This window comes from Podarcis gaigeae, assembly GCF_964106915.1.
Source record: "Podarcis gaigeae genome assembly, chromosome: 2".
NCBI classification, from domain to species: Eukaryota; Metazoa; Chordata; class Lepidosauria; order Squamata; family Lacertidae; genus Podarcis; species Podarcis gaigeae.
The window spans coordinates 34371301-34396141 of NC_139679.1; the positions used below are offsets into that span (position 1 = coordinate 34371301).

The 24841-nt window shown below is 48.2% G+C and overlaps 1 protein-coding gene across 6 annotated transcripts in view; it reads right to left on the minus strand.

Annotated features, from left to right (window-relative positions):
* Positions 1–24841, minus strand: part of SPATA20 (spermatogenesis associated 20) — a 48356-nt gene that overhangs the window by 9242 nt on the left and 14273 nt on the right. For all 6 annotated transcript variants that reach the window (XM_083727957.1, XM_083727960.1, XM_083727961.1 and 3 more), the window contains exons 9-15: positions 22267–22341; positions 21281–21493; positions 19627–19819; positions 18324–18492; positions 13615–13817; positions 11681–11880; positions 10426–10506 (exon numbers count right to left, since the gene is read on the minus strand). In XM_083727957.1, coding sequence (XP_083584083.1) covers positions 10426–10506; positions 11681–11880; positions 13615–13817; positions 18324–18492; positions 19627–19819; positions 21281–21493; positions 22267–22341 — 1134 coding nt within the window. The remainder of the gene's footprint in view (positions 1–10425; positions 10507–11680; positions 11881–13614; positions 13818–18323; positions 18493–19626; positions 19820–21280; positions 21494–22266; positions 22342–24841) is intronic.

The following is a 24841-nucleotide window of genomic DNA, read 5'->3' on the forward strand; positions in this document are numbered from 1 at the left end:
GCAACGCGATTGACTGGCCAGGAGGTGACGCGGCCAGGAATCCCCCAATCGTGCAGGGGCTGGTCTCCCCCACCCCCTGGGCATGTGGAGGGGCCGTGAAGCCCGCAACCCCACCTCCTCCTTAAGGCGGAAGTGGCTTCATTATTCAGATACACATGTACGCTACAGGTTTCCTAAAGTAATCTGCCGCATAAACAAATACATACAACAGTGCATATGACTGTGTAAAAATATGTTGATCTTAAATATGTTTAAAAAGCCATACTGCAAAAATATAGTACAGCATGGGGCTTGACTCTTCTATATGTATAATACATGTTTCTTTTGACGTGTCAGGCTTCTTTTATTTTGTCAGCAACCGGGCTACTGAGTTCTGCACCAGCTGAGGTAATCCAACCTACAGACTACAACAGAAATTAGGCTATCTCAGGCCAGATAGGGGCATAGCTGGGCCACCAGCTCAAGCCAATGGAAGGCACTTCATGCTGCTGAGACCACTTGAGCCTCCATTTTAATTGTTTTCATTGATTTTGTATTTTTCTCAAGCTGGAGAAGTCGTGAAGTCCCCTACACCAACATTTCTGTCCCAAATGTTTTTTTGCATGACATCTAGAAACCCTGGGCTTGGACCATCCACACCCAGCATGTCAAAAGGATAGAGAGCTGCACCCCTGGTCAGGAAGACCTCTGGCAGTCCCAAGGGAGTGGAATAACAAATTGTATTTCACTTCAAAGCCTGGGCATGCCTCCCCATCTGCGAATTGGGGGCCTGATGAGTGCAATTTTAATGAAGTATGCAGGTAGGGGCAGAAAACCACCATCTCAGGTGACAAAAAGGCTCAGTGCTCACTTTGCACCTGCCACTTCACTGGCGGACGTCATCCCTTCCTGTTCCCAATCTGCAGAGGAGATGCAACAGCTGGGCTTTGAGGACACAAGGCTGAGGTGTGCCATGCAGTTCCACCCTCCCATGCTGTCCCAGCGTAGAAAAAAAATCCAGTCATCTTTCCAACACAGGGTATCTAAAGCAAAGTTGACTTCTCCTTTCCACCTTAGAAATGACTGTTTTCTTTCCACTCCAAGCAGGATGCTGCTACATTGTTTGGTGAGGCATTAATTACTATAATGACCAAATCAATTACATTCACCCTTGCAGGCTTAGCCACCAGCACCTTGCTCCTACGGTGCAAGTAAGGATGTCAAGTAACATGCTGATATAGATCTGTTAGACTTGCTTACACAAGCAAGCGCATCTCCGGGGGGAAGTGATTCAGGGCTGCCTCATCACATGCAAGAAAAGGAAAACAAAAAGATCAATGGAGCTGCAAAAAGAAAATGAAGACATCTTCCTAAATTTGCACCGCAGCCTGTGCACAAAAGGAGGATCAGTTCTTCCTAGACTGCTGCTGTGCCACCTCTCTTTTTATGCCGCCCCCTTGCCTCAGGTTACACTTTCACCCACCTTCGTTCACAGGCTTTGCTGGAAAGTGCTCAGTCACCTATCCCAGAGAGGGTAGTGCCTAATGACACTGGAATAGCGGGACAGCTCAGTTCGTTTATTTATATATTTAAAGGCATTTCTCAACCGCTTAACCTTTAAAATCTCTAAGTTAGTGCAACCATAAATGCAGTCGTAAAAAACAGTATTTATAAGAACAGAGATTTTAAAAACACCAGAGATCTAGAAATAAGAGCATCCAATTCTATGGGTCAGGGAAAGCCCGGGCAATAAGATAAGACTTTACAAGATGTCTGAAGCAACTTCTGGGGGGTGTTTCGCATAAGGCAGAGTGTCAGATACTGGTGTGATTGCTCGAGAGCAAACAGGCAAGACTCCGACCTGTCTTTTCCAGGCTTTATTATTAGCGCAAACTATTTACAGTGAAGAGCGTCGCAAGTTCATTTTTGGCTCAGTCGCTAGCAGAATCTGGAAGTGGTCGGTCCTTGTACCTCCCCCAGCATAACAGTCGTGTGACCCCCAAACTTCTCCTCCCCTCCCTGCGCCGAAACCTACTGCGCAGAGTGGGTGCTGGCAAAGGGGTACTTCCCTCCTCTCTGACTTGCTCAGGGTCGGTGTTGAGGCTCTGGTCCCACCACCTCCTCCCCACTGGAGGTGGGGCTTTCCTCCTCACCAGAGGAGGAACTGCTTTGCAGGACTTTCGGAGGTTCCCTATAACACAACTGCCCTTCCACTCTCACCTCTCAGCTGATGGCAGTTCCCTGACACAGAGGGAAGGGCATTCCAGAGTGCAGGGGGCAATGGCAGAAAAAACCTGTTTTGGGGTCACCACCCTGTGATATTCTGTAATGCTAAGCCAGCCAAAGTTCTCAGCATGCCTCAAATACTTTCAAACTGCCCCATTCTGTAGTTCCAGTTGCTCACTTTGATTGCTCGTGAGCCCGAGCATCACTCCCAAATGCCATCCCATTCCCAGTATTTTTGTTTACACTCTTCCTACTTGAACATTGAAATTCAGGCCAACGTGGCTACTTGGTGGCACGTGGGCAGTTAGCAACATAGACAGTGACTTGGTACCCAACTGTTGTTGTGTCCTATAGGCTCTTGAATTCCCACAAAATGAAATCAGCAGTGAAGAGGCCAGACACGGGGCTGAGTTTGTGATGTGCGTGAAAATCCTGGGGGATTCCATTCTGAGCCAAGCCTTTACCCAGATCAGTTAGAACTAGTTTCCTCTTTGCCTGAAGGAATCTGTGCCCTGGTTCTATCTTTTCTTGTGCTATTACTGAGGATGGTCCCAATGCTGGTATTCTTGGCCACTACACCAAATTACTACAAAAACTGGGAAACGAAGAGTTCGTGGCATCTGTATTTTTCCCTCTGTTGGCAATGATTGAACTATGCACTTCTGAGGAATGTTGAGGGGGTTGTGGGAGGGGAGAGAAGAAGGTGGAGATGACTTGTCTACATTTTGCTCTGCTTGCAGGCTTCTTGGGCTCATCTGGTTGGCCACATCAGGAGACAGCATACTGGATTAGAGAGACCATTGGTCTGATCCAATTGTATTCTTATGATGATTCCTTTATGCTATGTTGATTGGACAATATGGTGAAAACGTTGACCATGCAAATGGAGAGCTAGATGATGCCCTCTGAGAAGTTCCCAGGTCTGAACTCAAATTCAGTAGCGGGGGTGGGTGGGAGCCTATGATGTGGAGGTACTCAAAAGGATGAAGAACACGTTATCAAGAAAAAAGCCAGGGATCGTCACAGACAAGATCCTTCCACCGATAGTCTCCCCCAAAAGTAGGACTATACCAGAGGGAATCTCAGAAGCGCCACAGAGGAGGCAGATATGCCAAGAGAAGCTGTTGGAGAGAGGTTCTTATTTAAACCAGACAGCAGTGGAAGAAAGAGGAGTAACCTGCAGAGAGAAGTAGAAGAAGAGTTTGGATTGGATATCCTGCTTTATCACTACCCGAAGGAGTCTCAAAGCGGCTAACATTCTCCTTTCCCTTCCTCCCCCACAACAAACACTCTGTGAGGTGAGTGGGGCTGAGAGACTTCAGAGAAGTGAGACTAGCCCAAGGTCACCCAGCAGCTGCATGGGGAGGAGCGGGGAAGCGAACCCAGTTCACCAGATTACGAGTCTACCGTTCTTAACCACTACACCACACTGAGTGAGCCACTGGCTGATTCCAAGGTCAGACTTGCATGACAAAGGCAAGCCAGGTGGTGATCACATGTAGCACCACTGGAGATCCCAAGTTGTCCATTTAGTGGCACAAAAACCTAGGAAGCGCTTCATCTCTGCACATGCAGTTGTTTAGAGTGACGTGCCTTGGCCCAAGTCTCACTGTGATCACACCCCTTGCTTAATCTTCTGATTCATTGCAGGCATGTTTCAATCCTGCACGCGATTGGAGTCCGCTGCCAGTGCAACCCACCATCTGAAGCTTCCATGTTATGTTTTGTGGGTGGGTGGGCGGGCTGACTGCACCTTGTTTATGACTTTTGAGTAAGCAATTTGGGCTGATCTTTCTTTCACAACAAAGTCACTGCTGCTCCTCTGGACAGCCAGCAGGTGGTGGCAGCATGTCACTGAAGCAGTCAGGGGAGGAAATGAGAGTCAATGGCCACAGAGTGAAGTGGGGGTTCGTCTCCCCAAAGGTCCAGCCATCCAGGGAAAATACTCAAGGGAGGGGAGGGCAACATCCCCTTCCCTCACCCTATTCGTTATATGGAAGACAAATAGAGAAAGAGCTGCTGACAATCACAGCTTTCCCTTCCAAAGCTCTTTGCTGCAGTTAAGAGTAAACTGAATTAAACGGTGAGAATGGAATTTAATTTCCATGCTGTTTGATTTGATCATGCTCCCCTTCCGAGAGGCCTCCTCCGCTGGTTCATCATCTATCTTGGGGCCCCTCCCAGAACACGTACAGGTTGCAGGGAACAAAAAGCTGATACAGCTGTTGGGAAAGGGAGTAATTTATTAGCACTGGCAACGGCGGGCTCGGCTCCCCGCTGCCGACACGGCGCTTTCAAAGCTCCAAAGTGGGTCAGTGCTTTTAATCCTTCTCCGCCAAGGCAAAGGGAGAGGTGGAGCAGCAGCAGCAGCAGAGGCGGGGACAGGGCAGCAGCAAACAGCTCCAGGTGCAAGGATTTGCTCCTCAGCCCCAGCGATGCCTGAGAGAGCCCAGCATTCAGCGCAAGAGCAGCTGCTTCAGACCACATTTCCCAGTCACTTGTGCTGGACAGCTCCAGGAAGCCTATCTTAGAATAGCACTGTTCTTTCTCTTTATCTCCCTTGCGGAGGATAAGGTATTTTTATGGCTACTAGTCACAATAGCTACGTTCTCCCTCCAGTGCTGAAGACAGTATGCTTCTGGGCGCCAGTTGCAGGGAATCACGAGCGGGGAGAACGCTCTTGTGTTCGAATCCCGCTCTCTCGGGCCTCCTATGGGCATCGGCTTGGCCGCTGTGAGAACAGGATGCCAGACGAGGTGGTCCTTAGGCTTCAGCAGGCCTCTTCTTACGCCCTCAGCAGGCCTCTTCTTACGCCCTCACACACACCATTTGTATTGTATTCTTTTTGTATAGTACAGTGGTATCTTGGTTCTCAAACGCCTTGGTACTCAAACAACTTGGAACCCAAACACTGCAAACCAGGAAGTAAGTGTTCCAGTTTGTGAACTTTTTTTGGAAGCCAAACATGCTCTATTTTGAGTGCTACGCTTCCAATTTGAGGGCCACACTTCCATTTTGAGTGTTACACTGAGGTCTGTCTGTTTTTGCTATTTATTTTGCGTTTTTGTTTTTGCGGCTCTTTTTTTGTTGTTTTTGGAACCCAGTTCAGATACTGATTGATTGATTGTGTGACTGCAGAACATTGTTTACTGCTTTCTTTTATGGTATCGCTAGATAGTAAAATTCATGTTAAATTGCTATTTTAGGAGTTGTTTTTAAAAGTCTGGAACAAATTAATTCAGTTTGCATTACTTTCTATGGGAAAGTACGCCTTAGTTTTGGAACACTTTGGTTTTGGAATGGACTTCCGGAACAGATTAAGGTTGAGAACCAAGGTACCACTGTACAGTCATACCTCAGATTACAGCCACTTCAGGTTGCGTTTTTCGGGTTGCGGACCACCGAAACCCGGAAGTACCGGAATGGCGCATGTGCAGAAGTGCTAAATCGCAACCCGCACATGCGCAGACGCGGGTTGCGCATGCTGTGGGTTGCGAACGTGCATCCCGCACAGATCACGTTCGCAACCCAAGCGTCCACTGTACTCAGAACAGCTGAGCTTACGCATGGCTTGTACCATTTTTATCCTCACACCAGCTTCGTGAGGCAAATTAGGCTAAGGAAGGATGCGATTGGCTCAAGAAGCCATGATTGGTTCAAGTCCATCACCAGGGATTGATTTGGTCTGTCTGTTTTGGAAAGGATTGGTATTGTGGCAGCGGGTGAAGCTGTGGCATTAACTCCCGATTTTGTGGGAATTGTATTGTTATGATTGGTTCTGAGGCTTGAGTGGCAAAGGGAGAGCAACTGTGAAGGCAGATTGTTACACAACTGCAGACACATCTCCAGATCTGTGGGCCTTAAGGCAACTTCAAATGTTTTGTTCTTCTCACACTTTGAACACCCCTATAAGGAAGCACACAGAAAAGAGTCAAGAAGTCTCAGGTGTCTGAAAGGTTTTCAAAATTCTATATGTACTGCTCCATGTAGAGACTGGGGACGAAAGTTCCTGACACCAACACCTTGGTATATAGCTCCCTAGTACAATAAGCCAAATGCCCGTGAACATATAACTCAATAGAAGTAAACAGGTCTCAAGCAGGCAGGGTCATGGGTTTCTATGGCTTGCTTATGAATTTCTGGCCCTTTGACTGCTTATTGCCACTTGCGGAGGAGACCCAACATCAGGCAAACTCACACAACCACCAGCTTCCCCAATCTTTCTCCATCCCAGTTTCATTCAACGTGGCATGTTCTTCAGTAAGGAAGGTATCAGTCATAAGGAGGCGGGATGCAGCCTAGCAAATGTGACAGCTGCTGGAAGAGCCAGCTGCCATCAAAACGTAAGAGTCCCGCTGGATCAGTCCAAAGGTCCATCTAATGTGATATCCTGTTCTCACGGTCATCAACCTGATGCCTAAGGCAAGGCCAAAGGCAGTACCTGAGCACAACAGCATCCTGGGAAACCCATAAGCAGGAACCTGAGATGCCACTTTATAGGCCACACACTAAAATATAGGAGGAATCGAGATACTAAAGCTCTGCTGATACATCTCCCCACCGCCACCCTCATGGTTTACTCAGGCAAAAATAAATCAGCCTTGAAAATACAGGAAGTTGAGGGGACTTCTGGGGGTTTGTCACTCATGTTAAGGCTTCGTAGTGTTAAAAGCTGGCCAAAGAGTGTGCCTATGTGTTCACATAAAAATAATCCTTGTGCTGCATTCCTAAAAGGACCTCAAAATAAGAGCAGTGCTGGAGGCTGCCTGTGGAGATCCTCAGAGCCACGTTATAGATACAGGAAGCCCCGTCTCAGGCGCTCCCACGCTTTGAGGTCCTCCCAAGGGCTTTTGGGGAGTGTGGGCAGCCCAGGAGGCTATGGGATGGAATCAGCACAAGGGTTGTTTTTAGCAAAACACACAAACACCTCGGCACCCCATCGCGTCATGAAGCCTTAAGGCACAGGCGGGAAAACCCTGGCCCACGGGCCTAATGTAGTCCACCAGGCCTGGCCATTTGGCCTGTGCCAACTATCAGCTGGGCTTTCATAGCCTCACCTTCCTGTCAAACGTGGCCTGCGGGAGGTGGTGGGGATAAGGATCTATCCCATTGGTCGGATCCAGTTCCCCACCGTAGACTTAAATAAGTGACAAGCCTCTGCTGAATGAAAGCTTCCCTGATGTTCCTCCCTTCAACCCCAAAAGAGGCAAAAAAATTGACTTACTTTTTTGGGTGCAGAGTAAAGCATTTGGCAAAAGGGGAGAGCTGGGTTGTGCCTACGAATCTGGCGCAAAGCATGGCTTTCTGAGATGTCCGGCTGCTCAGTCCCCTTGCCTCTTTTCAGGGATCTCAGTATCTCCCTGCCCTCCATCTGTCCCCAGCAATTCCACTGCCCCAAACAGCTGACACCCTTACCACCTCTTTTTCTCCCCCTGCTGGCAGGCAAAATAAAATGGAATGGCGAGATGCTCCAAATAATGCAGCCAAAGCAACTGACAGCAACATGCAGGATTTATCCCAAGCTGCTGGAGCAGAGCTTTCTTCAAGCAGAATCTGGCCCACAGAAGAAACCAAGACACTGGCAAACTTGAAGCACAAAGAAACAGACTGACATATCCTGGGACACCCTAACTGGTATTAAATAAAAAAGCCTCTGCAATCAAAAGCCCAAGCCTAATGCATTTAACCACCGCTCTCATGTATCCTCTCTCCAGAGGAGGGAAATAAACTCTGCAGTCAACAGTCTGCCTGTTGTCATCCAAACCGTCCATTTTGCTAAGGAAAAGAGGACATTTTTCTGCATGGAATCTGTGTCAGCTTTATGACTCCAGATGCGTGGGCATTCCGAGGATGACAGCTGGGCGAGACGCAGGCCACAGCAATGTGTGCTTAGCCCCCCAGAGAGGAAGTGCTGAGAACCCCATGCTAAAGCATATGTGGCTGCCGTCGGAACAACCTGCTTCCCAGGCAGGGGCCAAAAGACAAAGCTGCTGATGTTGCCACTGTTAGATGAAAGCAGCCCCTGCAGTATGAGACACCGCTGCCTTTACCTTGGAGAAAGAAGGGGAAGTGAGCTGGAAGGGAGTGTCTGGGAGGTAGAATTTATCCAGCAAAGGCAAGAGGGCAGGGAGATCAAGGAGAAGAAGAACAGAGAGAAGCAAAGAGACATAAACAACCTAAGGCCTTCTTCATACTGCAAGGATTTCATCCCATGGTAGTCAAGGCAAGCAGCTTTGCTTAGAGCCTACAGACCAAGCAGAGTGCTGCACCCCAATCCGAAGGCAGGCAAATTTTGACTTGTGTGTGTCTCTCCCTCGATTGCTTAGCAAATAGCTTCATGGAGTGCACAAATTCAGCTTCAGAAATGTTCGCTGCCTTTACAGATGTTTCAGCGTTTGCCAGTTTTCACACAGTCCTTAAAGGATTCTGCCAAGAGGCACAGCTTGTAGAGCACAACAGGACGCGGCAAAACAGAGCTTCTGCAGTCCCCACTTCCAGGAGTCTCTGTGTTTTTCAGTGACCTCCAGAAACCCAATCCCGGAGGGAGAAACATCTAAAATCCGTAACTAACAGTGCAACCCTTTGCCTTCATTTCTGTAACACCTACTGGTCACAGAATCTGGCCCTCCTTATTAAGTTGATGGCAGCTTCAATGTTCGAAACTCCCATTGTTCTAGGCGCATTTTGCGACAGGGAATTTAATTAGCGCAAGCAGTTTCTGAGCTCTGGGTACAGTACTGCATCTAAGATATCAAATTAAAACTGCAGAGTAGAAGGAAAGGAGGACCTTTTTCTGCCTCCCCACTTCCAGCTACTCCCTGGAGACTGGAGAAGAGACCCTCTTAAGAATATTAGTGGGGTGGGCAGGGGAAGGAGCAGACCCTGTGAAAAACGAACGTAATATTTTAGCTGCAGTTCATTCATTTTCAGCTTTGTATTCTTGTTATTATAAAGCATGCCTAGACATTCCGTTGCTGTGCCCATAAGCTAGGTTTAAGGTGCCATTGAGCTCCGAGCTTCCATTTCTCAGTTTCTAACACTGGGCAGTTTCACAAGGGTTGTCTGGGGGTGCAAGGAATTAAAGGCAGTTACTCTAAGCAGGCTGCTTTGGTAAGCAGACCAAATAGGTGCCTGGTTGATAGCTCTGAAGAGATCCACTCTGGGGTGGGGCTTTACATCTCATACATGGGTCTGCAGGCTAGCACGCTGGCTAAGAAATAAATCACATTGTCTTGAGTGCTCATTCTTCTTATAGTCTTCAAACTAGGGGATTGGAGCTCTTGTGGGCAAGCCAGCGACAACATCCCCTGCCATTTTTGTCAACCAAACACAGCACTTCCTTGGGTTGTTGGCATCAGTCAAACACCCTGCCATCTTGATCCCTATGGTCAGCCAGCCTGTATCCAGCCTGCCCCCTCCCCCGATTCCCCCCCTTTTGACAAACATTAATTTTTTACTGGTAACAAAAGAATCCAACACAGACATACAAACACAGGTTGTAGGCTAGACAGCCATAATAGCTACGTTTGCCACACATTTGAAGAGATAATACTAGTGTACTGACTGATCTTGTACAAAGAAATGGACATCGCTGTACGGATTTCAAACATCACCCCTCAACATACTATTCACCTTGATTGCATCAAGCCAAATAACCTCTCCAAAAAGATATTTGAAAACCAGAAAGCCTGGGCCCCTCTGGGTTTGAACTGATGTATGAAATAAAAGGTCTACATCAAACATAGACAGATTGAGGTTGAATCCTGACAAGACAGAAGTACTGTTTTGGGGGGAAAGGGGGTGGGCAGGTGTGGAGGATTCCCTGGTCCTGAATGGGGTAACTGTGCCCCTGAAGGACCAGGTGCGCAGCCTGGGAGTCATTTTGGACTCACAGCTGTCCATGGAGGCACAGGTCAAATCTGTGTCCAGGGCAGCTGTTTACCAGCTCCATCTGGTACGTAGGCTGAGACCCTATCTGCCTGCGGACTGTCTCGCCAGAGTGGTGCATGCTCTGGTTATCTCCCGCTTGGACTACTGCAATGCACTCTACGTGGGGCTACCTTTGAAGGTGACTCGGAAACTACAACTAATCCAGAATGCGGCAGCTAGACTGGTGACTGGGAGCAGTCACCGACATCCTGAAAGTGAAAACACCTGGGCCAGAAGACCCAGAAGCAGCACAAAAGAGGGAGGAGCCAGCTGTCCGCTGGTGGGTCTTACCCTGTTTGGAGTGTACGTGGAATAATAGCAGTGCAGCAGCTCTCTGGTGTCTTCTCCTGCTGGGTCACCACAGATAACAACCTGCCCAGAGAATAAAGCAGAATTAAGGATGTGCTCCAAATACTTCTTTAAAGAGCAAAGAAAACAAAACAGGTGGGAAAACACCTCTGCAGAATACGATGAACTATACTCTGCTCACAAGCAGTGGTGAAACATGTTGCCATGGGTCTCCCAGGGCCCATCGCAGGTGACACTCTCAGGGTGCATGCGCAAGGGGCCTGTTCTATTTCTGGGCTGAATGCCTCGAACCTTTCAACCGATAAAAGACTCAGGAGGGATCCAACCAACTCCCAGTAGGAGAAAAGCCAAAACAAAGGCCGAGGGACCCTCCCGCTCCACCCTTCCCCCCGTACACGCTTTATTTTAAGGTTACGTTTATATTATTGGATCAGATTGTTCTAAGGTATGTGATCTTTATTGTACATTTGGTAGTTTCTTCAGCTTGTAAACTGCCTTGTGTGCAGTGATATAGAAAGACGGTATACAAACTGGGCTGGCTGATTCCAGCCCAGAATATATATACAGTGGTACCTCTTGTTGCAAATGGGATCCGTTCCAGAGGCCCTTTTGCAACATGAAAAGAGTGCAACCCACAGCGGTACATGTGCGCACGCGCGGGTTGCGATTCACCGCTTCTGCGCATGTGCGTGATGTCATTTTTGTGCGCATGCGCGAGCGACGAAGCACAGAAATAACCTTTTCTGGTACTTCCGGGTCGCCGCGGGACGTAACCTGAAAGAACGTAAGATGAAGCAGACGTAACATGAGGTATGACTGTATTGAAATTCTTCTCTTGAAGGGCAAAAGACTGGATAGCTCAGTTGGTTACGGCGTGGTGCTGATAATGCTAAGGTTGCAGGTTCAATCTCTGTATGAATAGCTGCATATTCCCGCATTGCAGGGGGCTGGACTAGTTGGGTCCAACTCTCTTGATCCTATGAACTAAAAAAATATGAGAACATCCCTGCTGGCTCAGGCCAAAGGAGGGAGAAATGGGGGGGGGGTGTTAAATGGTGGGAACCGGGGGGGGGGGTAGGGAGAATGGTCTCCCCTTTCCACCCTGACTTTCGTCACTTTGGAAGGGGGAACAAGGATGCTGGCAATCTCCCCTGGCTATCTTCCTGTGGAGTAGAGGCTGGGGAGTGCCAGAGGATCCCCCCACCCCTTAACATTAAGGAGGAGCCCAAAAAGTTACCTGCTTCAGGGTCTGGTGGAAGGCTGCAGCGGATCGGGCCATCTCCGGGAGGACCACAGGGATTTTCAGCAGCCTCTCCGAGAAGGCAGCCAGGATCTGCCCCGCTTTCTTCACCCATTCCTTGTGGCCGGTGTAGCTGGCTGCCCGCAGAAGGTTAGTAACAGCAATAGAGTTGGGGCAGGGCTCTGCACCGTCTTGATCTGAAAGTGTGGGGCAGGAGAAACAGTAGTCAAGTCACCCAGAGCGCATGAGCTTTCTGCTTGCAAATTCACAGGCCGTAAAGGAGCAGGGGTCACCAGCCTGTCCGTGGCCAAGGACATTTGAACTTGAGGTTCTGAAACCCCAGAGCTGATCTGCAACCCTGCTAAGTGGCATTTCAGAAGCCCTGGAACAATATGAAATCTGTGACCCGTTGTGCAGGTAAGGTAAAGAGACCCCTGACCATTAGGTCCAGTCGTGACCGACTCTGGGGTTGCGGTGCTCATCTCGCTTTATTGGCTGAGGGAGCCGGCGTACAGCTTCTGGGTCATGTGGCCAGCATGACTAAGCCGCTTCTGGCGAACCAGAGCAGTGCACGGAAATGCCGTATACCTTCCCACCGGAGCGGTACCTATTTATCTACTTGCACTTTGATGTGTTTTTGAACTGCTAGGTTGGCAGGAGCAGGGACTGAGCAACGGGAGCTCATCCCATCGCGGGGATTCAAACTGCCGACCTTCAGATCGGCAAGTCCTAGGCTCTGTGGTTTAACCCACAGTGCCACCCGCATCCCATTTTGCACGGATACTTAGGAGTAAATACCTCTGAATTCAGTGTGACTTATTGCCAAGCAAACAGGCACCGGACAGAGCTATTACATCCTGGCCTAACTTTAAAGCAGTTGCTTTCTGACCTTAGCGGGCAAGTGGTCCTGTCTCCCACGTCCCTCTTAGCTGTTGGGCAATCACTCCCAGGCTGCCCTCCCAATCTGCGATGTCAGAGAAGCTAAGCCAACAGCCAGCCTCTGAACCTCACCCACCGTGTACATATATGCTGCAAATCAGGTCGCCCCACTCAGCGCTGAACACCGACAGCCTGTAGGTTGTGAGCATGCTAATGTAAAATAGAGAGGCCGCAGTGTGATAAATGCACAAGGCAAGCGGGCTGAACCACCAGGCCTGTGGTGCCTCCTCAGTGTGTGTCTACCGCAGGCAGAGAGATGCTCGGCTGATGCACATCTCTGCACCAACCCACATACCAGGCTTGAAACTCCAGCGCTTGTATCTTTGAAGGCTGGAAAGTGGGGCAAGAGGTGGGGTTGTGGATTGAGGAGACATTTCCCTGAGGCAAGGCTTCACGTTAGCCTCAGGAGATGGATGTGGGCTTATATCAAGCACAGAGACTAGTTTTACGGTTTGTTTGTTTTTAAGCACAGGCACTGGAAACACCAGGAAAGGACCTGTCAGCATTTCCATACGACCCTACTCAAACTGTTTTAAAGTTAGACCTAGCTGGATGAAATGGTCTTTTCCACTGTACAGTGGTACCTCGGGTTAAGAACTTAATTCGTTCTGGAGGTCTGTTCTTAACCTGAAACTGTTCTTAACCTGAAGCACCACTTTAGCTAATGGGGCTTCCCGCTGCCGCTGCACGAATTCGGTTCTTATCCTTAAGCAAAGTTCTTAACCCGAGGTAATATTTCTGGGTTAGTGGAGTCTGTAACCTGAAGCGTCTGTAACCTGAGGTACCACTGTATTGCTGTTGAACCTATTTCCATAAGGGAGAGCGTCAGCTGTTTTATGGTATGTTTATAGATTGTCAGAAAGCTATCCATACATTAATAAAATATTTTTTAAAGGAAAAACCCGGATACTTGATTAAGGCTTTTGCTCATCCACTAGAGGGGGGGGGGGGTTGCATGCCTGACGGTCTCGTCTCTGAGGGGAAACACGTACCATCCTTCATGCGCAGGAGCAAGGAAGGGTCGCCAGCCTCCGTGGAGAAGTAGGCAAAACCCTTTGGATCCCAGAAGAGCTCGTCTTGCTTGTGCTGCAGCTGCACAGCCCACTCCAACCAGTTCGGGTCCAGCGAGGCCTCGTAAAGGTCAAAGAGTGCTTGGATGACGAAGACGTAGTCCTCCAGGAAGCCATGGATGGAGCTGCACAGGGCCACAAGAATGCAATGGCGCCGCGTCATCTTAAAATAAGTTTGTTGTTTAACTAACCTAATGGGCACGGCAGGTGGAGGGCATCCACTCTCATGCTATCCCAATGTATTATCTTAGCTAAGACCTGCCATCCCTACCCCACAGCTAGCATGGCTAATAATACTTTAAAAATACATGGTTGGTTGGTTGGTTGGCTGGTTGGTTTTTAATGCTCTTTCTTTTGTTTTGCCCGCAATGTTTGGGAAAGACAGCATAGCCAGTTAAAGAACACTGGAGGGGAATCTATTGGACTGCCCTGGCCAGTGGCGAGGGGTGACGAGAATCGTAGTCCAACAACATACAGAGGGTCACGAGTCCCCCATCCTTTGCGTAGAGGCTTCTGCCTTCCCAGTCAGAAACAGTGGGGTAGCAAAGCCCTTTCAGAGGTAGGCTGCCAGTACATTTCAGAGCATAATTCAAAGTGTTGGTGCTGACCTTTAAAGCCCTAAACGGCCTCGGTCCAGTATACCTGAAGGAGCGCCTCCACTCCCATCATTTTGCCCGGAAACTGAAGTCTAGTGCTGAGGGCCTTCTGGCGGTTCCCTCACTGCAAGAAGCCAAGTTACAGGAAACCAGGCAGAGGGCCTTCTCGGTAGTGGCACCCGCCCTGTGGAACGCCCTCCCACCAGATGTCAAAGAGAACAACTACCAGACTTTTAGAAGACATCTGAAGGCAACCCTGTTTAAGGAAGTTTTTAATGTTTAATAGGTTTTTGTATTTTAATAGTCTGTTGGAAGCTGCCCAGAGTGGCCAGGGAAACCCAACCAGATGGGCGGGGTATAAATAATAAATTATTATTATTATAGAGTCCTCCATAAAGCTGGTGCTTCAGCTGAGATTCCTGTACTGCAGGGGGCTAGACTAGGCAACCCCTGGGGTCCCTTCCAACTCTAAAACTCTATGATTCTATGTTTCCTTTACTCAGGACATATGAGCACCCAATATGCTGCACAGAAACCTAGGAAGGAAGCCTTCTACCGAGTTAGAACAAGTGAGGCCCACCGACATCAGTATTGCCTGCATGGGCTGGCAGCACCTTTCTGGGCTCTCAGGCTGGGAGTCTTTCCCAGCCTCTCCTGGGCATACGAGGTATTGAACCTAGGAACCTTGCTGCTTTCAATGAAGCTGCTCTACCACTGTTCTTCTCAGCCTCACGGGCAAAGAGGAAGAACCGTACTTCAACCCCAACTGAAGAGGCTGTGCAGACAGGGGAAAGTAAATTACTCTGCTGCTGGAAGGAGCCCGACACTCAAAAAGGTGGGTGCAAATGTCATTTCAGCACACAGGATCACCTTTATGCGGCCCTCCCCATTGCCTTTCTCCCGCCACCTCAATTTGCTAACCAGTTAAGCAAAGATCAGCTTGACATGCAGCGGAAAGGCACTATTAGCATTAAGTAGCCAAGCAAATCACGACTGTCTTAATCTCTATTGACACGAGCTTCGCTTGTGTTTGCTCAAGAGGAGAGCAGGCTCCTGGAAAGAGTAAGTCAGGGATGAGGGTTTTGCTTGGAACCGGGAGGCGGGGGACCTTCCGAAGCTTCTGCTGCCAAAGGCTTGACATCCGTTTGCCACCTGGCAGAAGGCGCCGGTGCCAGGAATGCCAAGGGGGGTTGCAGGAACCGCCCCCTCCAGGGATTGGCTTCGTTTCTCAGGGATGGCAGGGAAGGGGGTTCCCTTGGTGGAAGCTCAAGCTGTGACACATATGCCTGTGTTCTGGGCCGGCTAGCGTACATGCACCTGCCCAAATCTTTCCCTTTCCTCATAATTTTTAATTAGTTTTCGAACCATTTAACAAATTCAATTCAATTGAAACACGATGTTCCCTTAAGACTGTCCAGCCTTACTTCCATGCTGTTTCCATTCAAATCTTTTATCTACTGCCATATACAGTGGTACCTCTGGTTGCAAACAGGATCCGTTCTGGAGGCCCGTTCACAACCTGAAAAGAACGCAACCCGCGTCTGCGCGTGCCGCGATTCGCCGCTTCTGCACATGCACGTGACGTCATTTTGCCCTTCTGCGCATGCGCAAGCGGCGAACCCCGGAAGTAACCCTTTCTGGTACTTCCGGGTTGCCGCGGGACACAACCTGAAAACACGCAACCTGAAGCAAACGCAACATGAGGTATGACTGTACTGTATGTATTATTTCTCTAAAGCACATATCTTGCACTACATTCCTTTGCACCTGTCCTTAATCTTCACACAAACATGCTTCTCCTTGTGGAATTCATGTCTGTGCTTCTCCTATTGGATACAAGGGGTCTGGTGCCATGCGAAACATGGGCTCAGCTGGCTGGCCTGGAGCATGCTTCCTTAGGCCTCTCTCTACCAATTTGCCAGGGAGCAACAGCAGGAGACAGCTTTTGCCCTCGCATCGCAGAGGCCTCCGGTGGGCCACTGTGGGAAACAGGATGGTGGACTAGATCAAGGTTTCCCAAACTTTGGTTGCCAACTGTTCTCGGACTACAACTCCCATCATCCCTAGCTAGCAAAACCAGTGGCCAGGGATGATGGGAAATGTAGTCCAGAAAAATAGCTGGTGACCCAAGTTTGGGAAACACTGGACTAGATGGACCTTTGGTCTGAAGCAGCAGGGCTCCTTTTTAAGCCACTTTCAGCACCAGCCGACCGTCCGTAACATCAGGGTATTAATACTCAGCATGCTTTACAAAGTTTTTGCAAAGGGATATAGGATATGGGCGCTTTAAAGCAGAGTTTCTCAACCTTGGGTCCCCAGCTGTTCTTGGACTACAACTCCCAGTGTTCCCTGGCCACTAGGGATGATGGGAGTTGTAGTCCCAACAACAGCTGGGGACCCAAGGTTGAGAAACTCTGCTTTGAAGCACTTACGGCTTGGTTGGCACGTAACACCAAGCCAAACTATGGCTCAGAGAAATGTGGAGGCACCTTTAATCCTGTGCCTGCTGTGCTATGGTTTGGTTTAGCATATTGCCTAACCCCAGGCTCATGGTTTGCCTCTTCTAGACAAACTAGAAGCTGTAAAACAAAAGCAAGCCTTGGATACAGCTCATAGTTTGGGTGGAGCAAGGCAAACCACAAGCCCAGGTTCAGACGACAGCCCAAGGCCAAACCATGGCTTAGCTCATCCGCGATCCAGAAGCCCAAGCATTTGAATAAAGCCATGGATTGCCTTAGTGTTATGTGCAAACAAGGTCACTGCGTAAACACTGAGTTCTTATATTTAGCATTAGCACTAAATGCCTATTTGTTAGTAAACATATGTAGACACTTTTTAACAGGCCACCCAGTGACTCGGAAAGGAGCCAAAGCACAGGCGGCTGGGAAGACAGAAGCTCTGCTCATTGCTATGAAGATCACGTCCTCCCCTGCTCATTCCGGTTGCAATCCGGAGCCATTAATTAATAGCGGTGGGAATTTTGCCACTTTGCTCAATGGAACGAAGTGATTGCACCTGCAGCGTTAAGGTCAGAGCCAAAGGTCTGGATTCATGTGAAAAAGGTCCTTCCAGAGTGAAAACTCCCAATTTCATGTTCAGCATTGCAAGAACTACAGTAACTAAATTTCTGCAAGCAATATTTGCGTTGCCAGCAGACTTGATTTTAAAGTCCGCTTATTTATTAAGATGAGGAAAGTAGCATAATTTTTGGAGGTGGTGAGGGAAATTATTGTTTATTTATTTTGCAGAAGCCTTCATTTATTTTTTTAAAAATTACAGGCTGCTTTTCACCAGGGAGGTCTCAAGCGGCTTACAACAAAATATACACAATTTAAAACATGAATGAAACCTCAAAAAATTTAAACTTCAAGAATTTAAAATCTAAAATAAAAGAGACCCGTAAAACATCTGAGAAGCCTTCTGGGTGCAAAGGCCTCCTGAAATAAAATGGTTTTGAGCTGGCGCCTGAAACTCAGTAGGGATGGTGTCTGCCTAACCTCTTGTGGGAGGGAGTTCCACAGAACTGGGCCCATAACATGAAGGCACAACTCTGGCCCATAGGCAACCAGAAACAGTGCTCCCCCTGATTATCTTGGTGACTGACTTGGGTTGTACAGGGTATGGAAGTCCTTAAGTAATCCTGAGCCTAAATTATTCAGTTTTCCCACGCTAGTACAAGAACGCTGAACCCACTACTTGGGCCAAGGTGGAGGAAGAAGTTGAGGAAAGAGGCAAGGGCAGCAGCGAAGGGCCAGGGGAAATAAAGCAATGAGCTCTAGGGAACGCTGAAGTCTCTCTCCATTTTGCCCTGGAAATTCTGCCGGTTGCAGAACCTGATCGCAGAATCTCACAGCTTTTCTCCCCACAGGAGAAACAGAGGCTCAGCACTGGGGTTGAGGAGACCCAGCGGTGGAACCAATCCCAGTGCCCTGCCTGTGGCGATGCTGGTTTCGGCCCCCGTGCCGCCTACCCAAAGAGCCCTGGGCCCCTCCTACCCCTTCTTTACAGGCTTGCCTGTCATCGCAGGACACATACCTCTTCTCCACCGCGTTTCCTTGGCCCCGGTAGCAGCTTCTGAGCAGCTTCCCGGTAATGGCGCTGAACATGTGGTGCCGGAGGAAGGAAGCAGCGCGTACGGCCCTGTCGGTGTATTCCTGCTTGCCCAAGATGGCCCCACTCTGAGCAAAGCCGGAAATCATCAGCCCTGGGAGAGGAAGGGAGGCAGAGTCAGTGTGTCGCAGCGGCACCAACGTGGCCTCGGGCTCGACTGACACCCCTCAAATGTGTTTGACGAAGAGAATGTGTTTCACTGATATTCAGCAGATGCGGAAGGCTGGCGTGGTGTGACATGCTGCTAACAGGCCCAAGTCACTTTCTCACCAAAATGGCAGCTCCCAAGATTCACTGAAGGCAGGGTGGGTGAATGAAGGCAAGCAATCGTTCTCCAGGGCCTGACTTACCACCGAGTGCACAGTCATGGTACCCCGTGGTGAAAAAATGCATCATCCTTTTACCCCATACATAATGATGATGATGATGATGATGATGATGATGATGATGGATTTGGAAGGAGAGGCCAAACATTTCCCTCATATTGCCTCCGTGGAAGATGTCAGCTGGCAAAATATCTGCCCTGAGCCGCAGATAACCAGCCAGCCAGTCTCCACAGCTCTGAAAGCCATTTCTCCCTCCGTGTTTTATTTTGTTTTTTAAATAAATAAATAAGCACACTCTTTCGAGCGGAAAGCACAAGACAATTTCCGAAAGGAGAATTCTGTGAATTCTGGAACCACTTTCTTGAGCACACACACACACACACACACACACACATTCTCTCCCAAGAGGCTGGCATGTTTCTCTACTTCTTTCCCCCCGCTGTATGTCTGTGTATCTTTTATTCCATAACAGACAGGGGCGCCCCCTTTTATAGAATGTGAAAAGTCAAGGGTAATGCCGCAGCTGCACAGGTTAAAGGAAGATTATTTCAAAGCCCCTGTGAGGGGAAACAGGAGAAAGGTTCTGCTGCCCCCTGCTGGGAAATGGGGAGAAGAGTTTCAGAAAAATAGTGGTCCTTTCCTAAGTCTAGAGTCTAGAGCTACCTTCTTGGGTGGAGAGTATACATCAAGGGCAGGAGAATAAGGAAGAAACAGTAGGCAGTTTTGGTCCTATCAGCAACCGTCCCTCCAGCATCAGGGCATATCTGCTCAGCAGCTTGCATCATGGAAGAACTTATTTCAGCTGATATACTGCCTGTGAGTTCCCACCCATTCACTCAACCTCTGTGCAGCCGATTGCATGTGAATGCATGGCAGTGAGCTCAGCGCAAGAGCAACCTCACCGTTCCAGGACGCCAGCATCTTGGTGTCCAGGTGGGGCCGTGGTCGCAGGCCACGAGCCTTGGAGAGCTTCTCCTTGCCTTTAGCAAGCAGCGTCTTCAGCTGCTCCAGCTGCAGTCCAAAGCGGGCCGCTGTGAGCTCCAGGGAATACTGCACAATCAGGATGTTTTTCCCTTTCAGCTCGTTGTGAGGGTCCTGAAAGGAAAACCCAACAATGGAGAACAGGAAGGGACGGCATTCTCTCCAAGTGAGACTTGGGTTAGCATCCCTAGCTGCCCCTGCCATTGGGATTCCTCTAACTCACTGGTGAGTTGAGGCCAGTAACTGGGGCAACGTAGAATGAGTTGCGCCTCCAATGCCCATCCCATTGAATTGTTCCTTTTTCCTCCCTTGGTAACTTTGGTTTGGCAGGAGGAGCCAGAGGAGCAGGTAGGGGGGAAAAAGAAAGAAACTAGACACAAAAGAAAAGCAAAAAAGGAGGGGCATATATAGGGGAAATTAAAAGAGGGTCCCATGTTGAAAGTTGGGGTTAAAAGATGGATAAATTTAGCGATATTTGGAATTCATTTTTACAAATACCATAACAGATTAAGGTCTGGTTAACTACAAGAACAATTTCCCCATTATTATTATTTTGTAATGTACACAGTATCTTTTTTGTCATTTTACATGGGTACTATTTCTTGTTTCTTCTTCTTTTTTTGTGTGTGTCTTATTTTTCTCGGTATAAAATAAAATAGTTGAAGAATGTTGATCTAACTCAGTGACAAGGAGGCAAGATGTGTCCCACAGTGCCTTTGAATCAAGACCACCATGTCCCCTCCTCTTATGGCTTAGCAGGGAATGGGGAGCTTCAGTGGGGCCACTGGGAATTTTTCCTCTTCTGAGGATAATTGGGGGTGGGGTGGGGGGTGAGGATCAGGCAGAATTGCAAGGCAAAGAAGTCAAGCAAGCAAAAGACTGAAAACGCAGGTTGTAGACCTAGCCAAAGAGCCCCAACCAGACCCTGTTGGCCAGGCTGCCTGCAGCCTCTTCCTACTTCCTTTTCTAAGGGGCAGCTGGGAGGCTGGAGCCAAAGGGAGCAGAGCAGTCCAAGTGACCTGGAGTGAGCTTGTGTTCCAGGGGAAAGAAAGCCAGGGGAGGATCGATTCCTGGCAGTCGTGAGTAGTTATGGATAACTGTAACTCACTTATCTGAAATGTAAGTAGTGTTTCGTATGCAATGCCAAGATGCATAATCAAATGTTACTAGACAGATTACCATCTTTAGGGGTTAGCATGCTAAGGGGAAGAAGGATGTGAACAGGACATGCAATATCAGATCTTCCAGGGAGTGAAATCCTCTGCCGTCCCATATCATTAATGAAGCCCCTGCTTCACACCAGCTCTTCGGGTTGGTGCCTGATGTAAGAAGAATTCGGGTCTAGAGACTGCTGGTAAGCATTTGTGAATTCCAAGATCTATAGGCTGCCTGAAGTTGGAAAGCATCAATAGCTCCTCATCTATGAGTCAGGCAGAGTGCTCATCCTACCACCAGCAGAGGAAAAATTGGAGTTTCCCAAGCATCACAGGCATGTATTGGGCAGTGCCTGTGACATCAGGACTGATGGGAAGCACAACAATTCCCACCCAGGTTGTGCCTTCTCTCCCACTTCACCTTCATTGGATTCACATTGCCGTCCTCTTTAACTCCATAGTGATGCATGAAGACATCTGCCATAGTCTTTTCCTCTGGGATCCCTTCAATGGGGTCTGGCAGGTTCCACCGGATCTCCTCAGCTGTCCACACACAGAATGCACCCTCTTGCTTCTCTGTTGACTGGACTGTGGGGTAGGAATCTGCATCCTCTGCACTGTAGAACCCCCCAGACTGAAAAACAAAGCACCACTATTAGCAGACACACATGTGGAATACACCAGTGATGGCATCATCAACCTATCTGGGAGTGGTCCAATTAAGAAAGTCTAGTTACTTTCACTGTCATGATCCTGTCCCACAGCATGGAATTAAGGTGCTAGGGGACTCTGTGCTGCCTTTGCTGCAGCAGATTAAAACAGCTGCTCTCCTGGAAATCCCCTTTGAGAATACTTTTTTAGCAACGAACTACACCTTATACACATGCCTGTATAGTAAAATTCCAGCAGCTGCTTTTTCTAGGCAAAGCAGCTTGGGGGAGGAGTAATTTGAACCAGAGAAGCAACAGAGGTGAGGAAGCTTAACCCTTCCCCTGTCCATCACACCCTCACCCAAAGCAGCTGTCAGAATTTGCACGTAACATGTGGTTTGGCCCTTGCAACAATTATTGTTTTAAGAGTATTTGAAGTCTTTTTGTTTGAAGTACTTTTATAACCCATCATGGACATTTTCAACATTGAAAGAAATTATCCTCTGTTTAAGCCTATCAGAGGGTACATCATTAAGCGTAGATCCCAAACAAGCCCAGCTTTGCCCCAGGAAAAATGAATGGGAACAATGAGGAAAGGCTCTGGATTGGCTTGGTGGGAGGATGTGCTAAAGCTACGATATCTACACTCAAGGACTGAACCTGCTGCAGTTGCAACAGTTCCACATGGATGTTGGTGACTCAAAGTCCAACCCACATTTAACAGCAGCAAGACAAGACCCTGGAGATGATAGCTTACCCCGTCACTCAGATCCCGGGAAACGTAGAGCAGAATGTCTGCAACTATGTCTGCAAAGAATTCATCCCCAGAGATCTGTTTTAAGACACAAGGAAGATTGCAAAGGGAAAGGGAGCTTATGATTTAAAGATCAAATGGGAGAGGAGGATGGCACAAGATGTTAACCCACAATGGGATTAGCTTGGGCCCCATCTCTGGACCACAATACACATACACACATCACTGCTAGAATCAATAGGTACAGTTTAGGTTGGCATCTCAACGCTACTCAATGCAGTCTCAACAATCTTTGTGCAGCAGAAATGTTGAATACTGAGGAGGAATCACGCCCAGGTCATTCAGCCCCCAGTGCATTGGGGCAGCTGTTGCCTAGTAAATAAATGAAAGACACTGGTTGAGAAGGACACATGCCCTCTTCTTGGCTCTGCTAAGATGTACGTTGCATGCAAACACATCCCTGCTATAAGCTCAGAAACAAACAACATCAAAATAGGTGCAGCTGATGGACCTGCAACTGATACCTGTCCGTATGGATTTCCAGTCCAATTTGTACACATCCTGGCCCCAAATGCCACACCGATCCCTTGCCAAAAAACCCCAGCAACAACCCAATAATGATATGCAAGAACTTGAATTTCACAGCAGGACTAACCTGGGAACTTTACACCTGCCTGTTCCTATTTGTCTGATCTGTACGATTTATTCTTATGGGATTTCGGCTTTCCGGTTGCAGAATTTGGGACAGATGGACACAACTCCCACCTTTATGTAAATTTCTCTCAAAGCTGCTTTCTTTAAAAGGTGAATAAGTTGAAGGTTGCCAGAAGCGGATGATCGGATGTGAAATGGGGCTACCCAATATTATTTCAGGATACAGGGAAGCCAATCATCAGAAAGGAGAGGCAGCAGATGGGTAGTTTTCTGGCTTCAAAGCCCTTGTGGATTCCGCAGCTGCAAATCCTGTTCAAACTGTTGAAATCTGGGGAGCCCGGTAATGAGCAATTTAAATTAGTGTGGAGGGGGAGACTGGCTCAGCATGAAAGCTCTCACCTCCAGCCATGACCACATCAGTAGCAACTCTTACAGAGTGCCCAGCGTGCTCTCAGAGGTGTCTACATAGAAATTTACCCCCTGGAGGTGGCTCTGGCCAGTGTGCCTCAAGAGCCCTCCAAGTCTCTTGCAATTAAAATCAACAGTACACAGCACTGCATCTGTAGACTATAAATAGATTTAAATGACTTAGAAACTCACAAAACATGTTACGACACAGCTAAAATATATGCGCCAGAATCAATGAGACATTCCTCCTCCCTACAAAAGCCTGGAAGAATGAACAATATTGTTATAAGATGGGGGGCTGGTTTTGACTATGCCTTTGTGCCCAACCAAGCCTGTGGGAATTTGTAGCAGAAGGGACTGACCAAACCAGTCTCTCCGTTAAGGTAATGGGCCTGGGCAAGTCTGTTAGGCATCTATTTACATGTCTAAAAAGTTGGTGAAGTACGGATATGTTGCCATAGAGACAACTGACTGGTGATGCTCTTTCAGGAGAGGTTAATCTCTCCCACCAAAACCTGTCTGGGAGCCACGGCCTTTAGCAGGTAGGAAAACAATAGTCCAATAGTTTTTGTCTAGTCTGCTCTGGAACTGGGAGCTGAAAAGACACAGAGGCTATCTGTGCTGAAAGCTAAGCTATGGCTTTGGAGTGGAGGGCAGAAATCTATTGAGGAAGCAATATCTGTTTGAAGAGTTGATGCTGTGAGCCCTACCATCTTACGATCAGGTTGTATATCTGTGCATATAAAGCCATACATCCTAAAGCCACCAGTGTCTCTAGAGACGTTCATTCCAAGGCAAGCAAACTCCCTGGAGTCTCTCATTGCTCAGAGATTAGGGAGCACACAACAATATTTTTACAACTCTCTGTCGAGCTCCGACAGAACAAACCTGGCAAAACTCTCCCAGGAGGCTATTCTGCAGGGAAGGTGCCACCAGAGAGAAGGCCCTGCCTTCAACATAAACAGAGAGGAATTAGCTGTAGGCATGATGCAGGAGGGAAAACAGGGGTGGGGAGTATCATATGCACCACAGGAGACAATGCAGGAATGAAATGGCATCGCTACTTCCATTTAAAGGAGGGATGGCCAGCCTTCAATACTGGAGCACTGTATCTTTAACAAGTATGCAGAAGAGAACATTTCAGTTGGCCCAGCTTGTAACATCACAGTCCCACAGGAGCCCAAAACACTGCGCCTGCCAAAATTCAGCTTGGCTATTAAATGTCCAGAAACTCTAATGCTGCAAGACTAGACCTCCCCTTGAAATTGCTCCTTAAAATTTATTCACTACTATAAATCCAAAAAATGTTATAATGGAATTTTAAACCCCAAAACAGGCATAGTTGTTTATGCTTCTGCTTAAATTATAAACACAAAGAGACCGAGAGTATATAAAATGTGCCAAGTCAGACACAGTAAAACCAGAAGGCACATCATTAGGCTTATATGGTGAGACCCTTAACTTGTAATCCTCAGAAACCATACCAAGATTATTATTTTTTAAGGATCCAAGTAGT